This window comes from Antedon bifida, chromosome 1 (assembly GCF_963402885.1).
Source record: "Antedon bifida chromosome 1, ecAntBifi1.1, whole genome shotgun sequence".
NCBI classification, from domain to species: domain Eukaryota; kingdom Metazoa; phylum Echinodermata; class Crinoidea; order Comatulida; family Antedonidae; genus Antedon; species Antedon bifida.
In genome coordinates this window covers 20,782,180-20,802,431 of record NC_136226.1, presented here as the reverse complement: position 1 = coordinate 20,802,431, position 20,252 = coordinate 20,782,180, and the positions used below count along the sequence as shown (strand labels likewise).

Here is a 20,252-nt window from a genome sequence, read left to right as displayed (position 1 = left end):
TGTCTCCATATATCAGTTAAATTGTGATTTTTCATTAATTTTTTAAAGATATTCGATGAATTGTCATATTTTTGAATAGGTTTGCTATTTCTTTGATCTACTTTATGTTCTAAAATACAATTCATATCTCCTCCCATTATAATGAGTTCATCATTATCATTGCGTAGAGAGACAATTTTTCTATCCAGTTTCTTAAAGAACATTTCTCTTTCTTTATAATTATTAGGAGCGTACACATTTATAAGATTTATTACTTTTTCATTAAAACTGAAGCTTAAAATTAGTATTCTACCTTCTTCGTCTGTAAATTTGAGTTTAATATCTTTAACATCTAAACTAGACTTAAACAAGATAGAAACTCCTTTACTATTTGTTGTTCCAAAGCTGTGGTAGGTTTCGCCATTCCACAGTGTGTCTTGTCTTATAATATTATTGTCAAAATGGGTTTCTTGAAGAAACACAATGCCAACATTTTGTTCTTCAAGCCATTTAAAGACTTTTCTTCTTTTATCATAATTTCGAAGGCCTCTTACATTCAAAGATACTAAATGTAGAGAGATATTTTTTTGTTTTGCTTTCATTTAAATTTATTAATTTTGTTTCTATTTTGTTTAAATTTATTTTGTAATATTGATTTATACACTGTTTACAGTAACTGTGTTATAATTGTAAACAATTACGTAATTATAGATTCAACTTACTGAATCTGATTGTTTTCCTCTTTTTTCAGCATTCTTTTCTCCACTTTCTGTGGCTTTCTTCCGTTTAGAGGATGCAAAGTTCTGCCTTGCTATTGTTGCGGATTCTTCTTCAGCATTAGTTGTTTCAGCTCCACTTCCTGAGACCGTGAAGTCTGTTATTGGCCGCATTCCTCTTGTAGATGTACTAGGTTTTTCTGCTGTTTTCTTCACTGCTTCCTTCTGTACAGTTTCCTCTTCTTTTTTAGCTTTTCCCTTTTCCTTTTTTTTTTGTTTTTTCTTTTGACTTTTAGTTTGCTCAACACGTTGTTGATTTTGTGATTCATCATCTCGACTATTGGGTTTCCCACTTTTAAGTGCATCTTCCATAATTTCTTGTACTTTACCATCTAGTTCCAATGAATCTGTTGCGTTTTTTGGGATTGTTGGTTTGTTTAGTAGATCATGCAAGACTTCTAAAACATATTGTGTCTTTGCTGTGTCTTCAGGTTCCATGTTGTCACTGTCGGTGTTTGGTTCTGCGGAACGTTCATCTTCTTTTCCCTCAACGCTTACACTTTCCAGTTCATTATTGACCTCAATGCTATTTTCGTTAACAAACGTGGATGCTTGCTCCATTTCTGTTATTGCATTATCGTTTTGTAGATAGGTTTTATTTGTTCCGCACAATTTTGCGATGTGACCTGTTTCGTTACACGAGTGACATGTCACTGAAGCTAGTCTTTTCGGGCAGGAGTTTACTTTGTGTCCAAGGAGACCACATTCAAAGCATCTTTGGTTAACTATTTGATCTTTATGGAAGATTCTTGCGTTAAAGTTATTAATTTTGTGGAACCTTGGCAAGCTTTCTTTAAACGGTTCGACAAATACAGCCCGATCACCATTTAAAAAGCGTGAAAGCTTCCCCCCAATTCTGAATTTAACATATTGTACAGCACCGACGACTTTACATCCCAATTTTTGTAAGGCATCAACAATTTCTTCATTCCTTACGGATAGAGGTACATCTTTTATGTTTAGTCTGACTGCGTTATCATTACGGTTTAGGTATGGATTGATGTCATAGATATTTATGTGTCTACCCTTGATGTTCAGACCTGCGGTGATGACTTTAACCCGCTCATTATGGTCATTAATATAGATTCTCCATAAGTTTTTTACTTTCTGAGCACCAACTAAGTGCTCGCAATTTATGACATCATTCAAAGCATAGTAAATATCTTCCTCTTTTAAATAATCATCTTCTTTATTTCTAATTTCGTCATCTTTGGCGAAAACCGGTTTTACATTAAGTTGTAGCGTTTGCTTTGTAGCTTCCATTGTTACGATGATTGCTCAGAACAATAGGTATTGTGTCGTAACCACTGAAGCGTGAAGTGTGCAACGACAAGTGATTGACTGTTGCTAGGGTAAACAAAGGTAAATTCAGAGCCTTACCGAACGGCTTAAAACCTTCAGTGTAGAAAGTTGATTAGAAATTATTTTTGCGCATTTTGAAATTTTAAATGCGCGTGCGCGCGTAACTTCTTGTGAAACATGCCATTTTTAATCCATAGAAAGTTTGCCCTTGATATGACTTAAATTTTTACCAAGTGTCAATACAAAATGACTTTTGGTTTATAATCTATGACCAATCATTGAAATTCATAAAATTGCGCGTAACTTACGCTGCGCGACTCTAACGTCATTAAAAATATGGAGGTGCACAACTTCAGGTAAATGTCCATATAATGACAAAGTTATACAAAAGATATATTCACAAGCAATAGGGGATATGCTGCTCACAAAAATTCGGGAAAGAAAGAAGAACAAAGACTAGATTTGAACTCGTCACTTTGACGAGTTAGTTATCCGCACGACAATCGCCACGCGCACGTCATACGTTGAAATTTTGCACACGGAAAAAGATTATGGCATTATGACCTGAACTGAAGAATATCATATGCTGTTAAGTGCTGAATTTTGTGTCATATAGTATATACAGTATAAATGGTATAATCTGTATACATACATACAGTGTAGAATAGGTTAAATTACGGGACCCCCCCCCCCCCCCTCGTTTATTCCTATTTTTAACATGGCGACGGTATCAAAATGAAACACTAAGATAGCAATTTCGGAAGTACATTATCTCAGCAACAACATGTTAACATGTAGAAGAAATTTGAATACGTAAAATATAGATGCGCGCTCTTTTAAATGTGATGAACTATGACACAAAAGATCAAAATACAACTTTTTTTATTCAACTGGCCATATGATGACGTCACAACGTCGGATTGGAAAAATGTTCACATGAATTCGTATCTACAATCCAATAGCTTCCAGAAAACGTTTTAATCATGATTAGCACTTTTTATTCTGATGAGCTATAACAGATTGAAATTTACTGTAAAGATGAAATTAAGTGACCCACGGTTTTTATATTTTTAGACATGATGACGTCATAAAAATTAAAATATTTTTAACTCATGCGAAAGATAGTTGATTGACCTAGATAATATAAAAATCGGGGTGAAAATGGAAAACGGATAAGTGGAGATGCGCTCTATTAAATGTGATGAGCTATGACGAAAGATACAAAAATCCTATATTTTATATTCGCGTGGCCATACGATGACGTCACAATGTCCGGTTAGCCATATTAATGCATGATCCGATATCTACAACTCATCAACTTCCAGAATACGCAATAAAAATAACTTTAACCGTTTAGTTTAGGAACTACGACTGTTTTAAAAAAGGCAAAAATTTTGACAAATTTTGACGATTTTTTGAACTTTTTCATCAAAAACACACATAAATTATCCAATTCGACGTGCCCGTATGACGTAATTTTAAGTCGAAATTGTTCAAAAGTTGGTAAAATTAATAGAAAAGGCTGAAAAAACATAAATCACGCGAAAAAAAATGTTTTCAACGCTATGTGCGCACCGCGTGCGTAAAAAAATGCGCGCGCCTGGGAATTTTTTACATGCTCAAAATGACATGAAACGCGTAGAAAGTTGATTAGAAATTGATTTTTCGCATTTTGAAAATTTAAATGCGCGTGCGCGCGTAACTTCGTGTGAAACATGCCATTTTTTTTTCACATTCAGTTAGCCCAAAACATAAATTAGATATTTGTTAAGTTTCAATTTAAATTGTTATATGGTTTTCAATCTATGTTAAATAGGCGACATTCGTAAAAAAGCGCGTAAGTCATGTTGCGCAACTCTGACGTCATTCAAAAATAGGAGGTGCACAACTTCACGTGAATGCCCTCATGCTGACAAAGTTATAACATGTTATGTTTACACGTTTTTGAGATACGTGAGACACAAAAATGAGGGAGAAGGAAAGAAAGAAAAAAAGTAACAGGACAGTTACAAGGAGTTATCCGCTCAATGCGGATAACTAATGATGAAAAAAAAAGATATTTACAATCACATGGGTTATCCTGCAACTAATGATGAAACAGGACGATTACAAAGAGTTATCCGCTACTAAGCGGATAACTAATAAAGACTAGACATGTAACTCGTCACTTTGACGAGTTAGTTATCCGCACCACACAAACGCCACATGCACGTCATACGTTGACATTTTGCACACAGAAAAAGATTATGGCATTATGACCTGAACTGAAGAATATGATATGCTGTTTAGTGCTGAATTCTGTCAATTTTGTGTCATATAGTATATACAGTGCAAACGGTATAATCTGTATACATATTACATAAAGTGTAGAATAGGTGAAATTACAGGACCAGCTATTTATTCCAATTTTTAACATGGCGACGGTATCAAAATGAAAAACTAAGATAGTTTTATTCTGATGAGCTATAACAGATTGAAATTTACTGTAAAGATGAAAATAAGTGACCCACGTTATTTACATTTTTAGACATGATGACATCATAAAAATTAAAATATTTTAACTCATGCGAAAGATAGTTCATTGACCTAGAAAATATCAAAATCGGGGTGAAAATGGAAAACGGATAAGTGAAGATGCGCTCTATTAAATGTGATGCTCTATGACGAAAGATACAAAAATCCTATATTTTATATTACGGTGGCCATACGATGACGTCACAATGTCCAGTTAACCATATTAATGCATGATCCGATATCAACTTCTAGAAAATGCATGTTTAAAAAAGGCATCATTTTGACGAATTTTTGAACTTTTTCATAAAAAATGCACATAAATTATCCAATTCGACGTGCCCCTATGACGTAATTTTAAGTCAAAATTGTTTAAAAGTTGGTAAAATTACTAGAAAAGGCTGGAAAAACATAAATCTTTCGAAAAAAGTATGTTTTAACGCTACGTGTGCACCATGCACGTAAAAATGTGTGCGCACGTGGCAAATTTTTACATGCTTAAAATTACATGAAACGCGTAGAAAGTTGATTAGAAATTGATTTTTCGCATTTCTAAATTTTAAACGCGCGTGCGCGCGTAACTTTGTGTGCAACATGCCATTTTTTTAACACAGAAAGCTGCCGCATGATATAAATTAAACTTTTGCTAAGTTTCAATTTAAAATGTTATATGGTTTTCGATCTATGTTAGATTCGCAAAATTCATGAAATCGCGCGTAAGTCATGTTGCGCAACTCTGACGTCATTCTAAAATAGGAAAGCACAACTTCACGTGAATGCCCATATGTTGACAAAGTTATGAAATGTTAACTTTACACGTTTTAGAGATACGCTCTGCTACTAAGCGGATAACTGATAATACAGAAAAAAAATATTGATCCAATACAATAACAAGGAGTTATCCGCTCTACCAAGCAGATAACTAATAAAATGTATGTTATGTATTCACCATTTGTGAAATTAAGATACAAAGGGAAATTGTTCGAATGGTAATTTACTTTACTCATGAACAGGTAGACTGTAATTTTTAAACAAAAGGAGAAATAAAAAATAGAAGTAAAGATGTGTCTGAAATCATTCCTCCTGTCAAGAAGAACATAATGGAATTTTGAATTATGTTATAGAACCATTGTGTATTTATGAAATTAAGATACAAAGGATATGGGAAATTGTTCGAATGGTAATTTACTTTACTCATGAGCAGGTAGACTGTAATTTTTAAAGATGTATCTGAAATCATTCCTCATCTGCCAAGAAGAACATAATGGAATTTTGAATTACTATTAATAGAAATCACACATTCTTACAACATAATAAAATTTAAAACCTGTGGTATATAGTAGACTTACATGGACTTGTTATTAAATCCCATAATTTCACCAAACTGTCTCCACACGTGGCCATTAAGAAGTGGATCGCTGTGGGATGCGTGGTCAATTCAAATGAGTCTTCTGTGAAAAAAAATCAAATAGCTAGAGATACTATGTTCAATAGAACGTGAACCTGGTCAGATTTTGTGACCTTTGACCCTAGGCATTCAACAGTCCCAACAATTTTACTATTGGCAAGTTTAATTGAAATCAGCCCAGGATAAAAATAATTATTTAGTATAAATATTTCATGCCCATAATGCATCTAGGGTTCGTATTACATATCAAAGGTAAACAATATATCTCGGTATATTTATTCAAAAATTCACATTTAAAAGTACATACATGGCAGCACATGGCTGAATTGCATATGTATTACACAATAAAAAATATTTAAACTATAGACAACACTATAAACAATATATAAATATATGAATAAAAATAAGTTAGACTGCAGTCACCTAAAATAATACAAGCAAAAAATAAATAAATTAAAGTTTGTTCAAAAGTTCAACTATAAAAGGAACTGGACTAGTCTGGAAACGTTTTGTTTTATAACTATAATTTACCACTTTACGATTATGTCTAAGGGTCATGCAGGATCTATACTGAGGGGCAGGGAACCAGGTGGAGAATTGACAAGAGGCGTGTGCTTTAGAGGCAAAAACCTTGCAAGAGTGCCATCTTCTAGTGTGGAGTGGTTCAACCCTACCTAATTACTAACAATTGGTGATTCTGAACTAACCTTTGTTAATGAAGCTAAAATACTGGTTGTCACTATTGTTAGGAGATACATTTATATTATTATATCTTTATGATCACTTTACTATAGTATTATACTATATTATGTATATATATTATATTGGTTGTAGACTAGACTAAGGGCCCATTTACGAAAGCAAGTATCCAGATAACTTTTCATCTTTTGGGGTCATTAATCATGCCTTAACGGCCCTTTGAGTACTACCACCTAGGTTATCCTGACAAACCTCAGCCCAGCAAATTTGGAGGGTTGGCTTGATATTCCATATAAGGAAATTGTTACAAAAACTTCATACTAAAGATAATGATGTCATTTGAATTTCATCTTAAAACCAATTTCATCATCTTTATGTCATTTGATGAGATCATTTTCTGTTTGAAGAATAAAACATAGATTAGATTATATAACTTATCCTTCTGTTTGTGCCTTGCATGTAACACTATCCAAAGCAACTTGAAATGGAATTCCCATATTACAATTAAAGCGAATCAGAAACTTTATTTTCTGAAATGCCTCAAAAGGAATGGTTTCGATACGGATGAACTATCCAGTGTTTATTGTACCTATGTAAGGCCTATTCTGGAGTACGCCGATGTTGTATGGCACTCTGGACTCACTTGTAAACTTAGTAACTCTGTTGAAGCCATTCAAAAGAGGGCATGTAGGATTTTGTTGGACCGTGACTTTGTGTCATATAGCGAAGCACTCACAAGGTTGAATCCCCCCTGAAGTTTGCCAAAGGTCTCTCTAACACTTGTTACCATAGACTAGTTTCCAAATAAACGGTAGAAACCTGCGAAACCGTAATAACATTTCACGTCTGACTACCTGCACTAAATGATTTTCTGATAGCCCTATCCCATTTGATATTGACCTCATTAACCACAACTAGAGTTCAGCATGGGATACCCTCCTCTCAGACTCTTTCTTTCTTTTTATTCATTTTTCTTTTTATGTACTAATGTAATTTGTAACTAGCAATTTGGCCTCTGGCTGGGAGATGTTACATTTACATATATGATTTTAATTGAATTGAATAAAAGTGATATATATGTCTTTATTATTATTATATAACAATGGTGATTTATGACATTATACACGGCTCGACGTGCAGTGATACCGGCTATTGTATTTGTTATTTACCGGAAGTCGTCGTCGTAATATAGCCCATCATCGCATGCTTTGTTTACACAGGCTGATCCATGCATCCATCCAATCTAGGCAATCTTCATTATTTTAAACACCGTGCTATTCAGTCTAGTTATGTCTATTTACAGCTGGTGGGACTGTTTTTGTTGTCTTCCCACAATTAGTAGGCCTATAGGCTATAGGTCTACTTTAGTGCACGATATTATTATTACTGTATTATTTTTTTTTTCAAAAATACAATACAAAGAATCTGGTACGATTACAGAGAAAATCATAGACCGTTCGCAAAATAAACAAATGGAAATGGGGAATCATCCTGGCCGCCGACAGGTCTGCTGCTGTGACATGATTGATGTCGCGAAGGCCAGCGATACAACTACCCACCAATTTGATGGTAAAAATCGTCACGGGTGTTTAAGATGTTTTTCTCATTAACACACCCGCTCGCGCACACACGGTATTTAACTATCAGGGAATTGACCAGTACTAGCACGGATAATTGTTGTGCTCGAACACACCCATATGACAAAATCGATTATCTTATTTAAATCAATACATATAACCTATAATTCGTCATAGTGACAAATTAAATCTAGTTTTATAATATTTTATGAATAAAGGATGAATAAATGAGGAAATAACTTATGTAGGAAATGTTCTCACTGCTCCAAATCAATCATATTGTATTAATGTACTGTTCTCCTTTATGGTCTAATTATTTCAAAAAGAGTATCAATCTGTGGGAGAAATCTATTTGTGGAAATAATATTCCATTCTTCTATGAATTTGTTAGGCTGTCAATTTACAGTTTTTTTGTCAGAAAAGCAAAAAGACAATTTTTACTTTTTACTAGACATTCTGTAGTTTGAGAAGAAATCTTAAATCTTTGAAATAATTCTGTCTACAGAATTTTATTTCTAAAAGAAATTATTAAGATTTTTTTTCTTAGAAGAAATTGCTGTTAATACTTATATATGATCATATTACTTACTTGTTGAAGCAAATGTGGGTGAAATAGCAATACATCCTAAGGTAAAGTCATGACAATTTGGATCATAGAACAGACATGTGGAATTCTTACTACATGTATTCCAAATACGTAGATCTCCATTAGCTGAGCCTGACACAACAAAGTCAGAGTCTGGTGTAAAGGTACAAGCAGTAACAACATTCACATGGCCATCCAATGATCTAAAACATAAATGTAGAAAGACAAATTAATAAAATTTGCCGGTCTCCTCTTCTGACAGTATTATCGTTGAAATCGTGAAGAGCAACTGTGAATAATAAAGAAATTAATAAAATAATCAAAAAGATGAAACTACAACTCATTAAGCCAGTGTTATTTTTTCAATCATGAGGCATCAACACAAAAAGTAGGCCCTAGTCGAAATTAGATGATGCGCTCAACACAAACATTTTAGTTGTAATTTTCGTTGATATTTAGTGGAAACACGACACCCATTCGGATTTGTTTTATTTGTGTGTGTGTGTGTGTTTTTGTTAATTTATTTTTTTTTTATTCATGGTTTTTTATATTTTGCAATTTTTTGTGTGAGGTTTCGTATCTTTTTTGCTAGTTTTGTAATTACATTGTGGTCTAGTTTGGATTTTTAGCTTTAAGCGGTAATACTCAATAATACACATGTCGCGGATTCTAACTCGAACGTACTAAGCATTGATATCAATGGCCACAGCGTTTTACTCCCTGAGCCAAACCGGAATTTACAAAAATCATTCTGTTCAAAGAATAGGTGTAATTAATTAAAACTTCGATCATTCGATTCGACCGGCTGCCAAGACTAAACACTGTTTCAATTTGGAGGGTCGGCATGATATTTGTAGATCCGGCCATGGCGGTACACAACAGAGGAGATTGCATAGTTTATACAGTGACGTAACATGGTCGCTGAGACGTCAAATTACTGCTATTTTTTGCTTACTTTTTTTTTAGTTTTTATTCTTTAAAATTCAGGAAAGTAACATAGCCTATTGTGTGTAGCCCATCAATAAACCTCAGTGTAGCAAATGTGAGCACGTACCGTTAAGTGGTTTTGGAGGAGATACGTAAAATACGCGAAAAATCTAGTAGCATTAATTATAATATATAGATGATTATTGTTTGGTTTTGTCATTCTGAATGTCATTGTTGTCACTTTGTTATAGGTATTTTATGTGCTCAACTTTATTTTTTATATATTCTATGATTGCATCAAATGAAATAAATAACTAAGTTAAATTCAGAGCCTAAAATGTTTTGATAAGGAGATATTTTGTAAGCCTATCCAGTAAGAAATTAAATATTAAGAATAATATTGTTATACTCATATTAAAAATATACAATATATTAACAAAAATGGGCGAGTCCTAGAGGGGTCCGCCCGATCGGCCATCTCACTTCTAACAAATCATTGCATATGTGTAGCAGCCACTTTCTTCCTTGATCTCTGTTCATGTTGTTTTCAGTTTTTCTAATTATAATTGCTTCTTGCCATCATCTTTTGTTAATGTTTCCCTCTTTCTTTAACACTTTTGCCTTCCAATTAGGTGTATGGTTTTCCTTTGTAGCATGGTCTGTAATTGCAGATTTATGTGTGATGTTTGATTGTGACATTCTGCTTGACCTTGTCATTACCCCTTTCATGTGATCTTAACTACATCTTTTTTATGTTCTTTTATTCGGTTTCCCAGTTTTCTACCAGTTTCTCCTATGTATATTAGATTACAATTCATACAGGGTACACCATACACTACTCCAATTGTGTCCTCCGGCTTAATCTTATCTTTTGGGTGTCGTGTACTAGATGTGATCTTGTTTTATGGCTAGTGAATGTTCTACGTATTTTTTCCGATGGTCCAGTTGGGGTATTCACAAACATTAAGTACCTTTCTTATGTGATTCATCTCTTCTATTTTGCTCTGCTGTGTTGTTACAAAGTTTTGTCATCTGTCCACTTATGTATTACCTTATGCTAATGAGGATGATTTGAAGTTCAAATATTGGTCTGTATGTGTGGGTTTCCTGTAAATCGAAGTTATTATTGTACCATCAGTTCTAAGGGTGATGAGGCAGTCCAGAAACTGTAGTAAACTTGATATTTTTAGTATGGTCTATGGTGTTAAGGTGTTGGTTAAGATCTTCTATGGATTTTCTTTTAACCACAGCTAAAACATCGTCTACATACCTCCGCCAATATGTAGGTCTGATGTTGTCGTTTGCTCTGCTTATGGCCTCATTTGTCAACCATTCTAAAAAGAGCTTTGCAACAATTGGGCTAATTGGACTTCCCATAGCTATGCAGGATTTTTTTAAAATTTGCACAATGAAAGAGGTTTGGTTGAAACATGCACAGATAAAATTATTTTTTATATCTGTATCTTGTTGCCATAGTAACGGCCAATTTTAAAATTTTTCCTATTATTTCACTGTCAAATAAGGTAAACGTTGATTTCAATACAATACAATACATAAATTTTAATACAAGATGATGAAAGACTAACTGAAAGCAAAAAATTGTTGGTCGGGCATGGGAATGGACCATACCATTTATTTTCAATAGGGGTGTTTTTACTTGTGGTAAAAAATCCAATTTTGGCCAAAGTTTGGAGCTCCAAAACGTCTATGGTAACACTTGAGTTGCGTTGTTCTTGATTATATATATTAGATATAGATAAAAACTGTGGGGAATACATTTTTGTTATACTGATGTTGTCACAAAAGTTTGTATTTTTTCTGATTTCAGGATATGTTATTTGTAAAGTAATAGCATTAAATTTGAACTGAATTCAAATTGAATAAAATATTAAATCCAAAATGTAGAGCAGACATTACTCTATACATTGATATAAAGAATAAAATGTTTGTACTTATGGCTATTTTTTATCCAACCATACCCACATATTCATAATGTGCATAACATATGTTTAAATGAGTCAGAGTATAGGCTTATCATATATTATATATATGAGAATTTTAGATATATTAATTAGTCATATCTAAAAATAATATTTACATGTTTTAGATGCACTGTCCCCCTGAAAAAATATTTTTTTTACATTTTTTTATTGATTAAGTCATTTTAATATCATATAATAGTTATCCACCAAAACTTGCATCGAAAACAAATTTATTTATTTATTATTACTTATTTAAAAACTGTAATTTAAAGAAGAAAATAGTAAATTGGCTGCCAGCCAATGGATTTTTAGTTGAATTTAACCATTTATTTTGTCATTTTAGTGAAAACAAAATTTTTTCTTTTTCTTTTTTCTACGCAATTGATTAACTTGATTAAAACTACAAAATAACCTATTCAAAGTCTGATGTAATTAATCTTTATTTTTCATGTTTTTGGGGGACAATACATCTTTAAAAAACCTAACCTTATGTCCTTTTCCATAAATTTTTTTGTCAAAGTGAATAACTATTGTGACACTTAAATGGCTTATTCAATAATTTAAAAAAAGTGTGGGGGTCATTTAAAGCCTTTGACCTTTAACCTTGTGTCTCCAGAAGAAAGCACAGATTAAATGTTATTTTAAAGTTTTAAAGCTCAGGTACAGGCATGAATTTTAAATATAATATTTGGTTAATTGTACATAAATCAAATATTTGTAACAGAAATCAAGACGAAAAAACATGAATTTCCCTTAATATGGTCAAATACAAAATTTGGCAAAATTCTTCCACAAAAACCAGGAAGACTTTTTGTCAGTAGTTAGGTAGTTAACCTAATGTAATAACATGTCTGGTGACTCCCTAGACGGTGAAAAAAGATGGTGGATATACGGTGGATAATTTTTGCTATAGCATGAAAATAAAAATGTGAAGTTGAATAAAATTATCAGAAATGTAATATACAAGTTATATTACCTATATTTAGTCATCTGATAAAATTTTTTACCACACCGTTTATTTTTCATAGCTTTTTAAAATGCCCCTCTATTTACAAAATTTGTGTACAAAAGAATACAGATTTTACTGTGTAATTTGAACTATTGTTAATTTGAACTATCTTGTTGAAAATAAGTGCTTATTTTCAACAAGCTCGTGTAACACAAATAAAATCTCAAAAATTATGAAACATAGGGGAAACGTTAGATTGATATTTATTGTAATGTATGATCAATAGAAATTTTTTGCCCGCACCTGGCCTTTAAGGCCACATTTATATTTGTACCAAATTAATACATTCTTATTGAAAATACTCAAGATTAAGATATGAAATAATTGTATATAGTGTAATAAATTGACCTTTAACCAAGACTCCAAAGGAAAAATTAAATAAGATATTCTGAATTTTAAGGATATAGGCTCAATCTAGCTAAAAAAAACAGAAAAAAATTGCAAACAGAGATTTTTTTTTTTAATGGTTACATATGATAAGGTGATTAATTTTTGAGCATCACACCTCCGTCACTCATCCCGAAGGTATGCAAATTAGCTTAAATATGCAAATTAGGGTGAAATTACAGGGTTACCATATCTTAAAAGCTACTAATCGTAGAGAGTTCATTTTTGCACAGTCTGGTTCAGAATATATATATTTATATTTGCTCTAATGAGACATTTTACATAAAAATGTCCGGAAGTACCAAATTTTGACACTTGACCCTATTTCTCAATATTTGCTACACTAAAAAATCTGTAGAGACTTTATTTTGGCCTCAATGACTTGGATATTGTTTTTCAATACCCACCATAGGACTGTTTTGTAATTCTCAAAATCACACCTTCGTCACGTACCTCGAAAGTATGCAAATTAGTAGTAAAAATAACATCAAATATGCAAATTAGGTAGTGAAATTCAGCGTTGCCATATCTCGAAAACCGCTAATGCTGAGTGTTGATTTTTTCACTAAAATATTCAAAATAAGTATATTTATATTTGCTGTAATGATGCATGTCTTTAATAAATGACCGGAAGTACCACTTTTGACCTTTGATTCTATTTTTTAAATGATTTACATATCCGCGACTAAAAATATGCAATCATCAGAAACCAGCAAATCACGAATGATGATCATTCATAAGCATATTTATTTTATACTTGATTAAGGTAAGTAGTTACATTTTGTTGTTATATGAGTATCCCTCTATAGTTAAAAAAAGTTAGCCGGCCATATTGAACAAGAAATATTTTTTATTTAATCATTGTTCTTTTGATTAATTTATGATTAATTATTAAAAAGATGTCCTTTAATCGCAAAAATACATACAAATCACAGATAATTCTTTAATTATGAATCACATGCCCATTTTTTCACTAGTTAACTGTATACACAGAATTTGAAAGAAGACTTGTGTACCTTTCCAACAATGTATTATTTGCCAACAAATATTAATCTACTAATTCAAAAATGGCATTTAAAAATGGTCAATTTTGAACTTCAATGTGCTGCAGCCTGTTTGTGTGTGACCTCAATCTGAACTGTAGGCATGCAACTGAATACCCTCTAGAGACAACGTGACTTCAAGGTGGTACAGTGAGAAAATTCTTCCCAAGTCTGTTGATTACTCAAAAAGTAATTACAAGATCTTTACCAAAATGAATATACAGATATATATGTGGTCAAAAATGTGACCATTTGGGACCATGGTCCCAATTCTGGACCACTTTTTAGTATATTTTTCAGACCTGTTAGTGTTAAAAGATAGGACAGAATTTTTCAAAAGCCGGCAAGCAGTCTTAAAGTAACAAGTAAACTGTAATTGCATTTTCTCGAGAACTACTTGTCCAAAAAACTTCATTTTTGTACAAGAGGCAAGAATTATAATTAGGTGATCATTTAGAATAAAATGATCACCTATTGTTATTGTATGAAATCTTTATTTGGTTATCCGCAACGAAGTTGCAGGATAACCTCTTGTGATTGTACGAAATCAACATCTTTTTAGTTATCCGCTTAGTAGCGGATAACTCCTTGTAACTGTCCTGTTTCATCATCTTTTTAGTTATCCGCTACTAGCGGATAACTCCTTGTGATTGTAGTGGATCATTATTTTTTTTCTGTATTATTAGTTATCCGCTTAGTAGCGGATAACTCCTTGTAACTGTCCTGTTTCATCATCTTTTTTTTTTTTTTTCTGTATTCTTCTTTCTTTCTGTCATTTTTGTGTCACGCGTAACTCAAAAACGTGTAAACATAACATTTTATAACTTTGTCAACATGTGGGCGTTCACGTGAAGTTGTGCACCCGCTATTGTGAATGACGTCATAGTTGCGCAACGTGACTTACGCGCGTTTTTATGAATTTCGCGTATTTAACATAGATCGAAAACCATATAACATTTTAATTTGAAACTTAGAAAAAGTTTAAGTTATATCTTGCGCTAACTGACTGTGAGAAAAAAATGGCATGTTTTACACGAAGTTACGCGCGCACGCGCGTTTAAAATTTCAAAATGCGAAAAATCAATTTCTAATCAACTTTCTACGCGTTTTATGTCATTTTGAGCATGTCAAAAATTCCCACACGCGCGCATATTTTTATGCGCGCGGTGCGCACGTAGCGTTAAAAACAATTTTTTCCGCGTGATTTATGTTTTTCCAGCCTTTTCAAGTAATTTTACCAACTTTTAAACAATTTCGACTTAAAATTAACGTCATACCAGCACGTCGAATTGGATAATTTACGTACGTTTTTGATGAAAAAGTTCAAAAATTCCTTAAAATTTGTCAAAATTATACCTTTTTTAAAACAGTCGTAGTTTCTAAACTAAACGGTAAAAGTTATTTTTATTACGTATTCTGGAAGATGATGAGTTGTAGATATCGTATCATGCATCAATATTGCTAACAGGACATTGTGACGTCATCGTATGGCCATGCGAATATAAAATATAGGATTTTTGTATCTTTTGTCATAGAGCATCACATTTAATAGAGCGCATCTTCGCTTATCCGTTTTTCATTTTAACCCAGATTTTGATATTTTTTAGGTCAATCAACTACCTTTCGCATGGGTTAAAAATATTTTAATTTTTTTGACGTCATCATGTCTAAAAATGTAAATAACGTGGGTCACTTATTTTCATCTTTACAGTAACTTTCAATCTGTTATAGCTCGTCAGAATAAAAAGCGGTAATCATGATTAAAACGTTTTCTGGAAGCTATTGTATTGTAAATACGAATTCATATCAAAATTTTTCCAATCCGACGTTGTGACGTCATCATATGGCCAGTTGAACAAAAAAAATTGTATTTTCATCTTTTGCGTCATAGTTCATCACATTTAAAAGAGCGCGCATCTATATTTTACGTATTCAAATTTCTTCTACATGTTAATATGTTGTTGCTGAGATAATATCCTTCCGAAATTGGTATTTTAGTGTTTCATTTTGATACCGTCGCCATGTTAAAAAATGGAATAAATGGCGGGTCCCGTAATTTCACCTATTCTACACTGTATGTAATATGTATACAGATTATACTGTTTATACTGTATATACTATATGACACAAAATTGACAGAATTCAGCACTAACAACATATCATATTCTTCTGATCAGGTCATAATGCCATAATCTTTTTCTGGGTGCAAAATTCTAACGTATGACGTGCACGTGGCGTTTGTCGTGCGGATAACTAACTCGTCAAAGTGACGAGTTTCATGTCTAGTTCTTATTTCTTTCCCGTTTTTTTGTGGCTCACGTATCTCTAAAATGTGTAAACATAATATTTCATAACTTTGACAACATGTGGGCATTTACGTGAAGTTGTGCACCTCCTATTTTGAATGACGTCAGAGTTGCGCAACGTGACTTACGCGCGATTTTATGATTTTTAATGATTGATCATAGCTTAAAAACCAAGAGTAATTTTTTTTTTACTCTTTATGAAAATTTAAGTCATATCAAGGGCAAACTTTTAGTAAACTAAAAATTGCGTGTTTTACAAGAAGTTACGCGCGCACGCGCATTTAAAATTTTAAAATGCGCAAAATTAATTTCTAATCAACTTTTTACGCCGTTTATGACATTTTGCGCATGTCAAAATTTCCCGCGCGCGCGAACAATTTTACGCGTGCAGTGCGCACGCAACATGAAAATCATGTTTTTTTCTATTAAATTGTGATTTTCCAGCCTTTCCTAGTCATTTTTAAAAAGATTGACGTCATTTCAAATTAAAATGACGTCATACGTACACGTTGATTTAGACCATTTGCATGCGTTTTAGTTGCAAAAGTTACAAAATATTGTCAAAATTATGCCTATTTTGAATCTATTATAGCTCCTCAGGATCAACCGTTACCCCTGAGTTTTTTAATTTAATATGTAAGCAGATATGTTGTAGATATGAATTCATGCAGAATTTTTTCCTTACGGATGTTGTGACGTCATCGTATGGCCACACAAATGTAAAAAATAGGATTTTTGTCTCTTTCGTTATTGCTCATCACATTCAATGGAGCGCATCACGCTTATCCGTCTTCCATTTTCTCCGAGATTTTAATATTATCTAGGTCAATCAACTATCTTTCGCATGAGTTAAAAATATTTTGATTTTTATAACGTCATCATGCCTAAAAATTTAAATTACGTGGGTCATTAATTTTATCTTTACAGTAAATTTTAATATGTTATAGCTCATAAGAATAAAATGTGATAATCACGATTAAAACGTTTTCTGGAAGCTATTGGATTGTAGATACGAATTCATGTGAACATTTTGCCAATCAGATGTAGTGACGTCATCATATGGCCAGTTGAATAAAAAAAGTCGTATTTTCATATTTTGCGTCATAGTTCATCACATTTAAAAGAGCGCGCATCTATATTTTACGTATCCAAATTTCTTCTACACGCTAATATGTTGTTGCTGAGATAATATCCTTCCGAAATTGTTATTTTAGTGTTTCATTTTGATACCGTCGCCATGTTAAAAAATGGAATAAATGGCGGGTCCCGTAATTTCACCTATTCTACACTGTATGTAATATGTATACAGATTATACTGTTTATACTGTATATACTATATGACACAAAATTGACAGAATTCAGCACTAACAACATATCATATTCTTCAGATCAGGTCATAATGCCATAATCTTTTTCTGTGTGCAAAATTCCAACGTATGACGTGCACGTGGCGTTTGTCGTGCGGATAACTAACTCGTCAAAGTGACGAGTTTCATGTCTAGTTAGTTATCCGCTTAGTAGCGGATAACTCCTTGTTATTGTAGTGGATCATTATTTTTTTTCTGTATTATTCTTATTTCTTTCCCGTTTTTTTGTGGCTCACGTATCTCTAAAATGTGTAAACATAATATTTCATAACTTTGACAACATGTGGGCATTTATGTGAAGTTGTGCACCTCCTATTTTGAATGACGTCAGAGTTGCGCAACGTGACTTACGCGCGATTTTATGATTTTTAGTGATTGATCATAGCTTAAAAACCAAGCATAATTTTTTTTTTACCCTTTATGAAAATTTAAGTCATATCAAGGGCAAACTTTTAGTTAACTAAAAATGGCGTGTTTTACAAGAAGTTACGCGCGCACGCACATTTAAAATTTTAAAATGCGCAAAATTACTTTCTAATCAACTTTTTACGCCATTCATGACATTTTGCGCATGTCAAAATTTCCCGCGCGCGCGAATAATTTTACGCGTGCAGTGCGCACGCAGCATGAAAATCATGTTTTTTTCTATTAAATTGTGATTTTCCAGCCTTTCCTAGTCATTTTTAAAAAGATTGACATCATTTCAAATTAAAATGACGTCATACGTACACGTTGATTTAGACCATTTGCATGCGTTTTAGTTGCAAAAGTTACAAAATATTGTCAAAATTATGCCTATTTTGAATCTATTATAGCTCCTCAGGATCAACCGTTACCCCCGAGTTTTTTAACTTAATATGTAAGCAGATATGTTGTAGATATGAATTCATGCAGAATTTTTTCCGTACGGATGTTGTGATGTCATCGTATGGCCACACAAATGTAAAAAATAGGATTTTTGTCTCTTTCGTTATTGCTCATCACATTCAATGGAGCGCATCACGCTTATCCGTCTTCCATTTTCTCCGAGATTTTAATATTATCTAGGTCAATCAACTATCTTTCGCATGAGTTAAAAATATTTTAATTTTTATAATGTCATCATGCCTAAAAATTTAAATTACGTGGGTCATTAATTTTATCTTTACAGTAAATTTTAATCTGTTATAGCTCGTAAGAATAAAATGTGATAATCATGATTAAAACGTTTTCTGGAAGCTATTGGATTGTAGAATTCATGTGAACATTTTGCCAATCAGATGTAGTGACGTCATCATATGGCCAGTTGAATAAAAAAAGTCGTATTTTCATATTTTGCATCATAGTTCATCACATTTAAAAGAGCGCGCATTTATATTTTACGTATCCAAATTTCTTCTACACGCTAATATGTTGTTGCTGAGATAATATCCTTCCGAAATTGGTATTTTAGTGTTTCATTTTGATACCGTCGCCATGTTAAAAAATGGAATAAATGGCGGGTCCCGTAATTTCACCTATTCTACACTGTATGTAATATGTATACAGATTATACTGTTTATACTGTATATACTATATGACACAAAATTGACAGAATTCAGCACTAACAACATATCATATTCTTCAGATCAGGTCATAATGCCATAATCTTTTTCTGGGTGCAAAATTCTAACGTATGACGTGCACGTGGCGTTTGTTGTGCGGATAACTAACTCGTCAAAGTGACGAGTTTCATGTCTAGTTTTTTTTTCTGTATTCTTCTTTCTTTCTGTCATTTTTGTGTCACGCGTAACTCAAAAACGTGTAAACATAACATTTTATAACTTTGTCAACATGTGGGCGTTCACGTGAAGTTGTGCACCCGCTATTGTGAATGACGTCAGAGTTGCGCAACGTGACTTACGCGCGTTTTTATGAATTTCGCGTATTTAACATAGATCGAAAACCATATAACATTTTAATTTGAAACTTAGAAAAAGTTTAAGTTATATCTTGCGCTAACTGACTGTGAGGAAAAAATGGCATGTTTTACACGAAGTTACGCGCGCACGCGCGTTTAAAATTTCAAAATGCGAAAAATCAATTTCTAATCAACTTTCTACGCGTTTTATGTCATTTTGAGCATGTCAAAAATTCCCACACGCGCGCATATTTTTATGCGCGCGGTGCGCACGTAGCGTTAAAAACAATTTTTTCCGCGTGATTTACGTTTTTCCAGCCTTTTCAAGTAATTTTACCAACTTTTAAACAATTTCGACTTAAAATTAACGTCATACCAGCACGTCGAATTGGATAATTTACGTACGTTTTTGATGAAAAAGTTCAAAAATTCCTTAAAATTTGTCAAAATTATACCTTTTTTAAAACAGTCGTAGTTTCTAAACTAAACGGTAAAAGTTATTTTTATTACGTAT

General features: G+C 32.7%; 1 protein-coding gene across 2 annotated transcripts in view; it reads right to left on the bottom strand.

Annotated features, from left to right (window-relative positions):
• LOC144844733 (WD repeat, SAM and U-box domain-containing protein 1-like) overlaps positions 1–20,252 on the bottom strand; it is a 200,410-nt gene that overhangs the window by 124,986 nt on the left and 55,172 nt on the right. Inside the window, exons 3-4 of one of the 2 annotated variants that reach the window (XM_078701781.1) lie at positions 8,842–9,041; positions 5,918–6,019 (exon numbers count right to left, since the gene is read on the bottom strand). In XM_078701781.1, coding sequence (XP_078557907.1) covers positions 5,918–6,019; positions 8,842–9,041 — 302 coding nt within the window. The remainder of the gene's footprint in view (positions 1–5,917; positions 6,020–8,841; positions 9,042–20,252) is intronic. The other variant, XM_078701787.1, reaches the window with a different exon arrangement.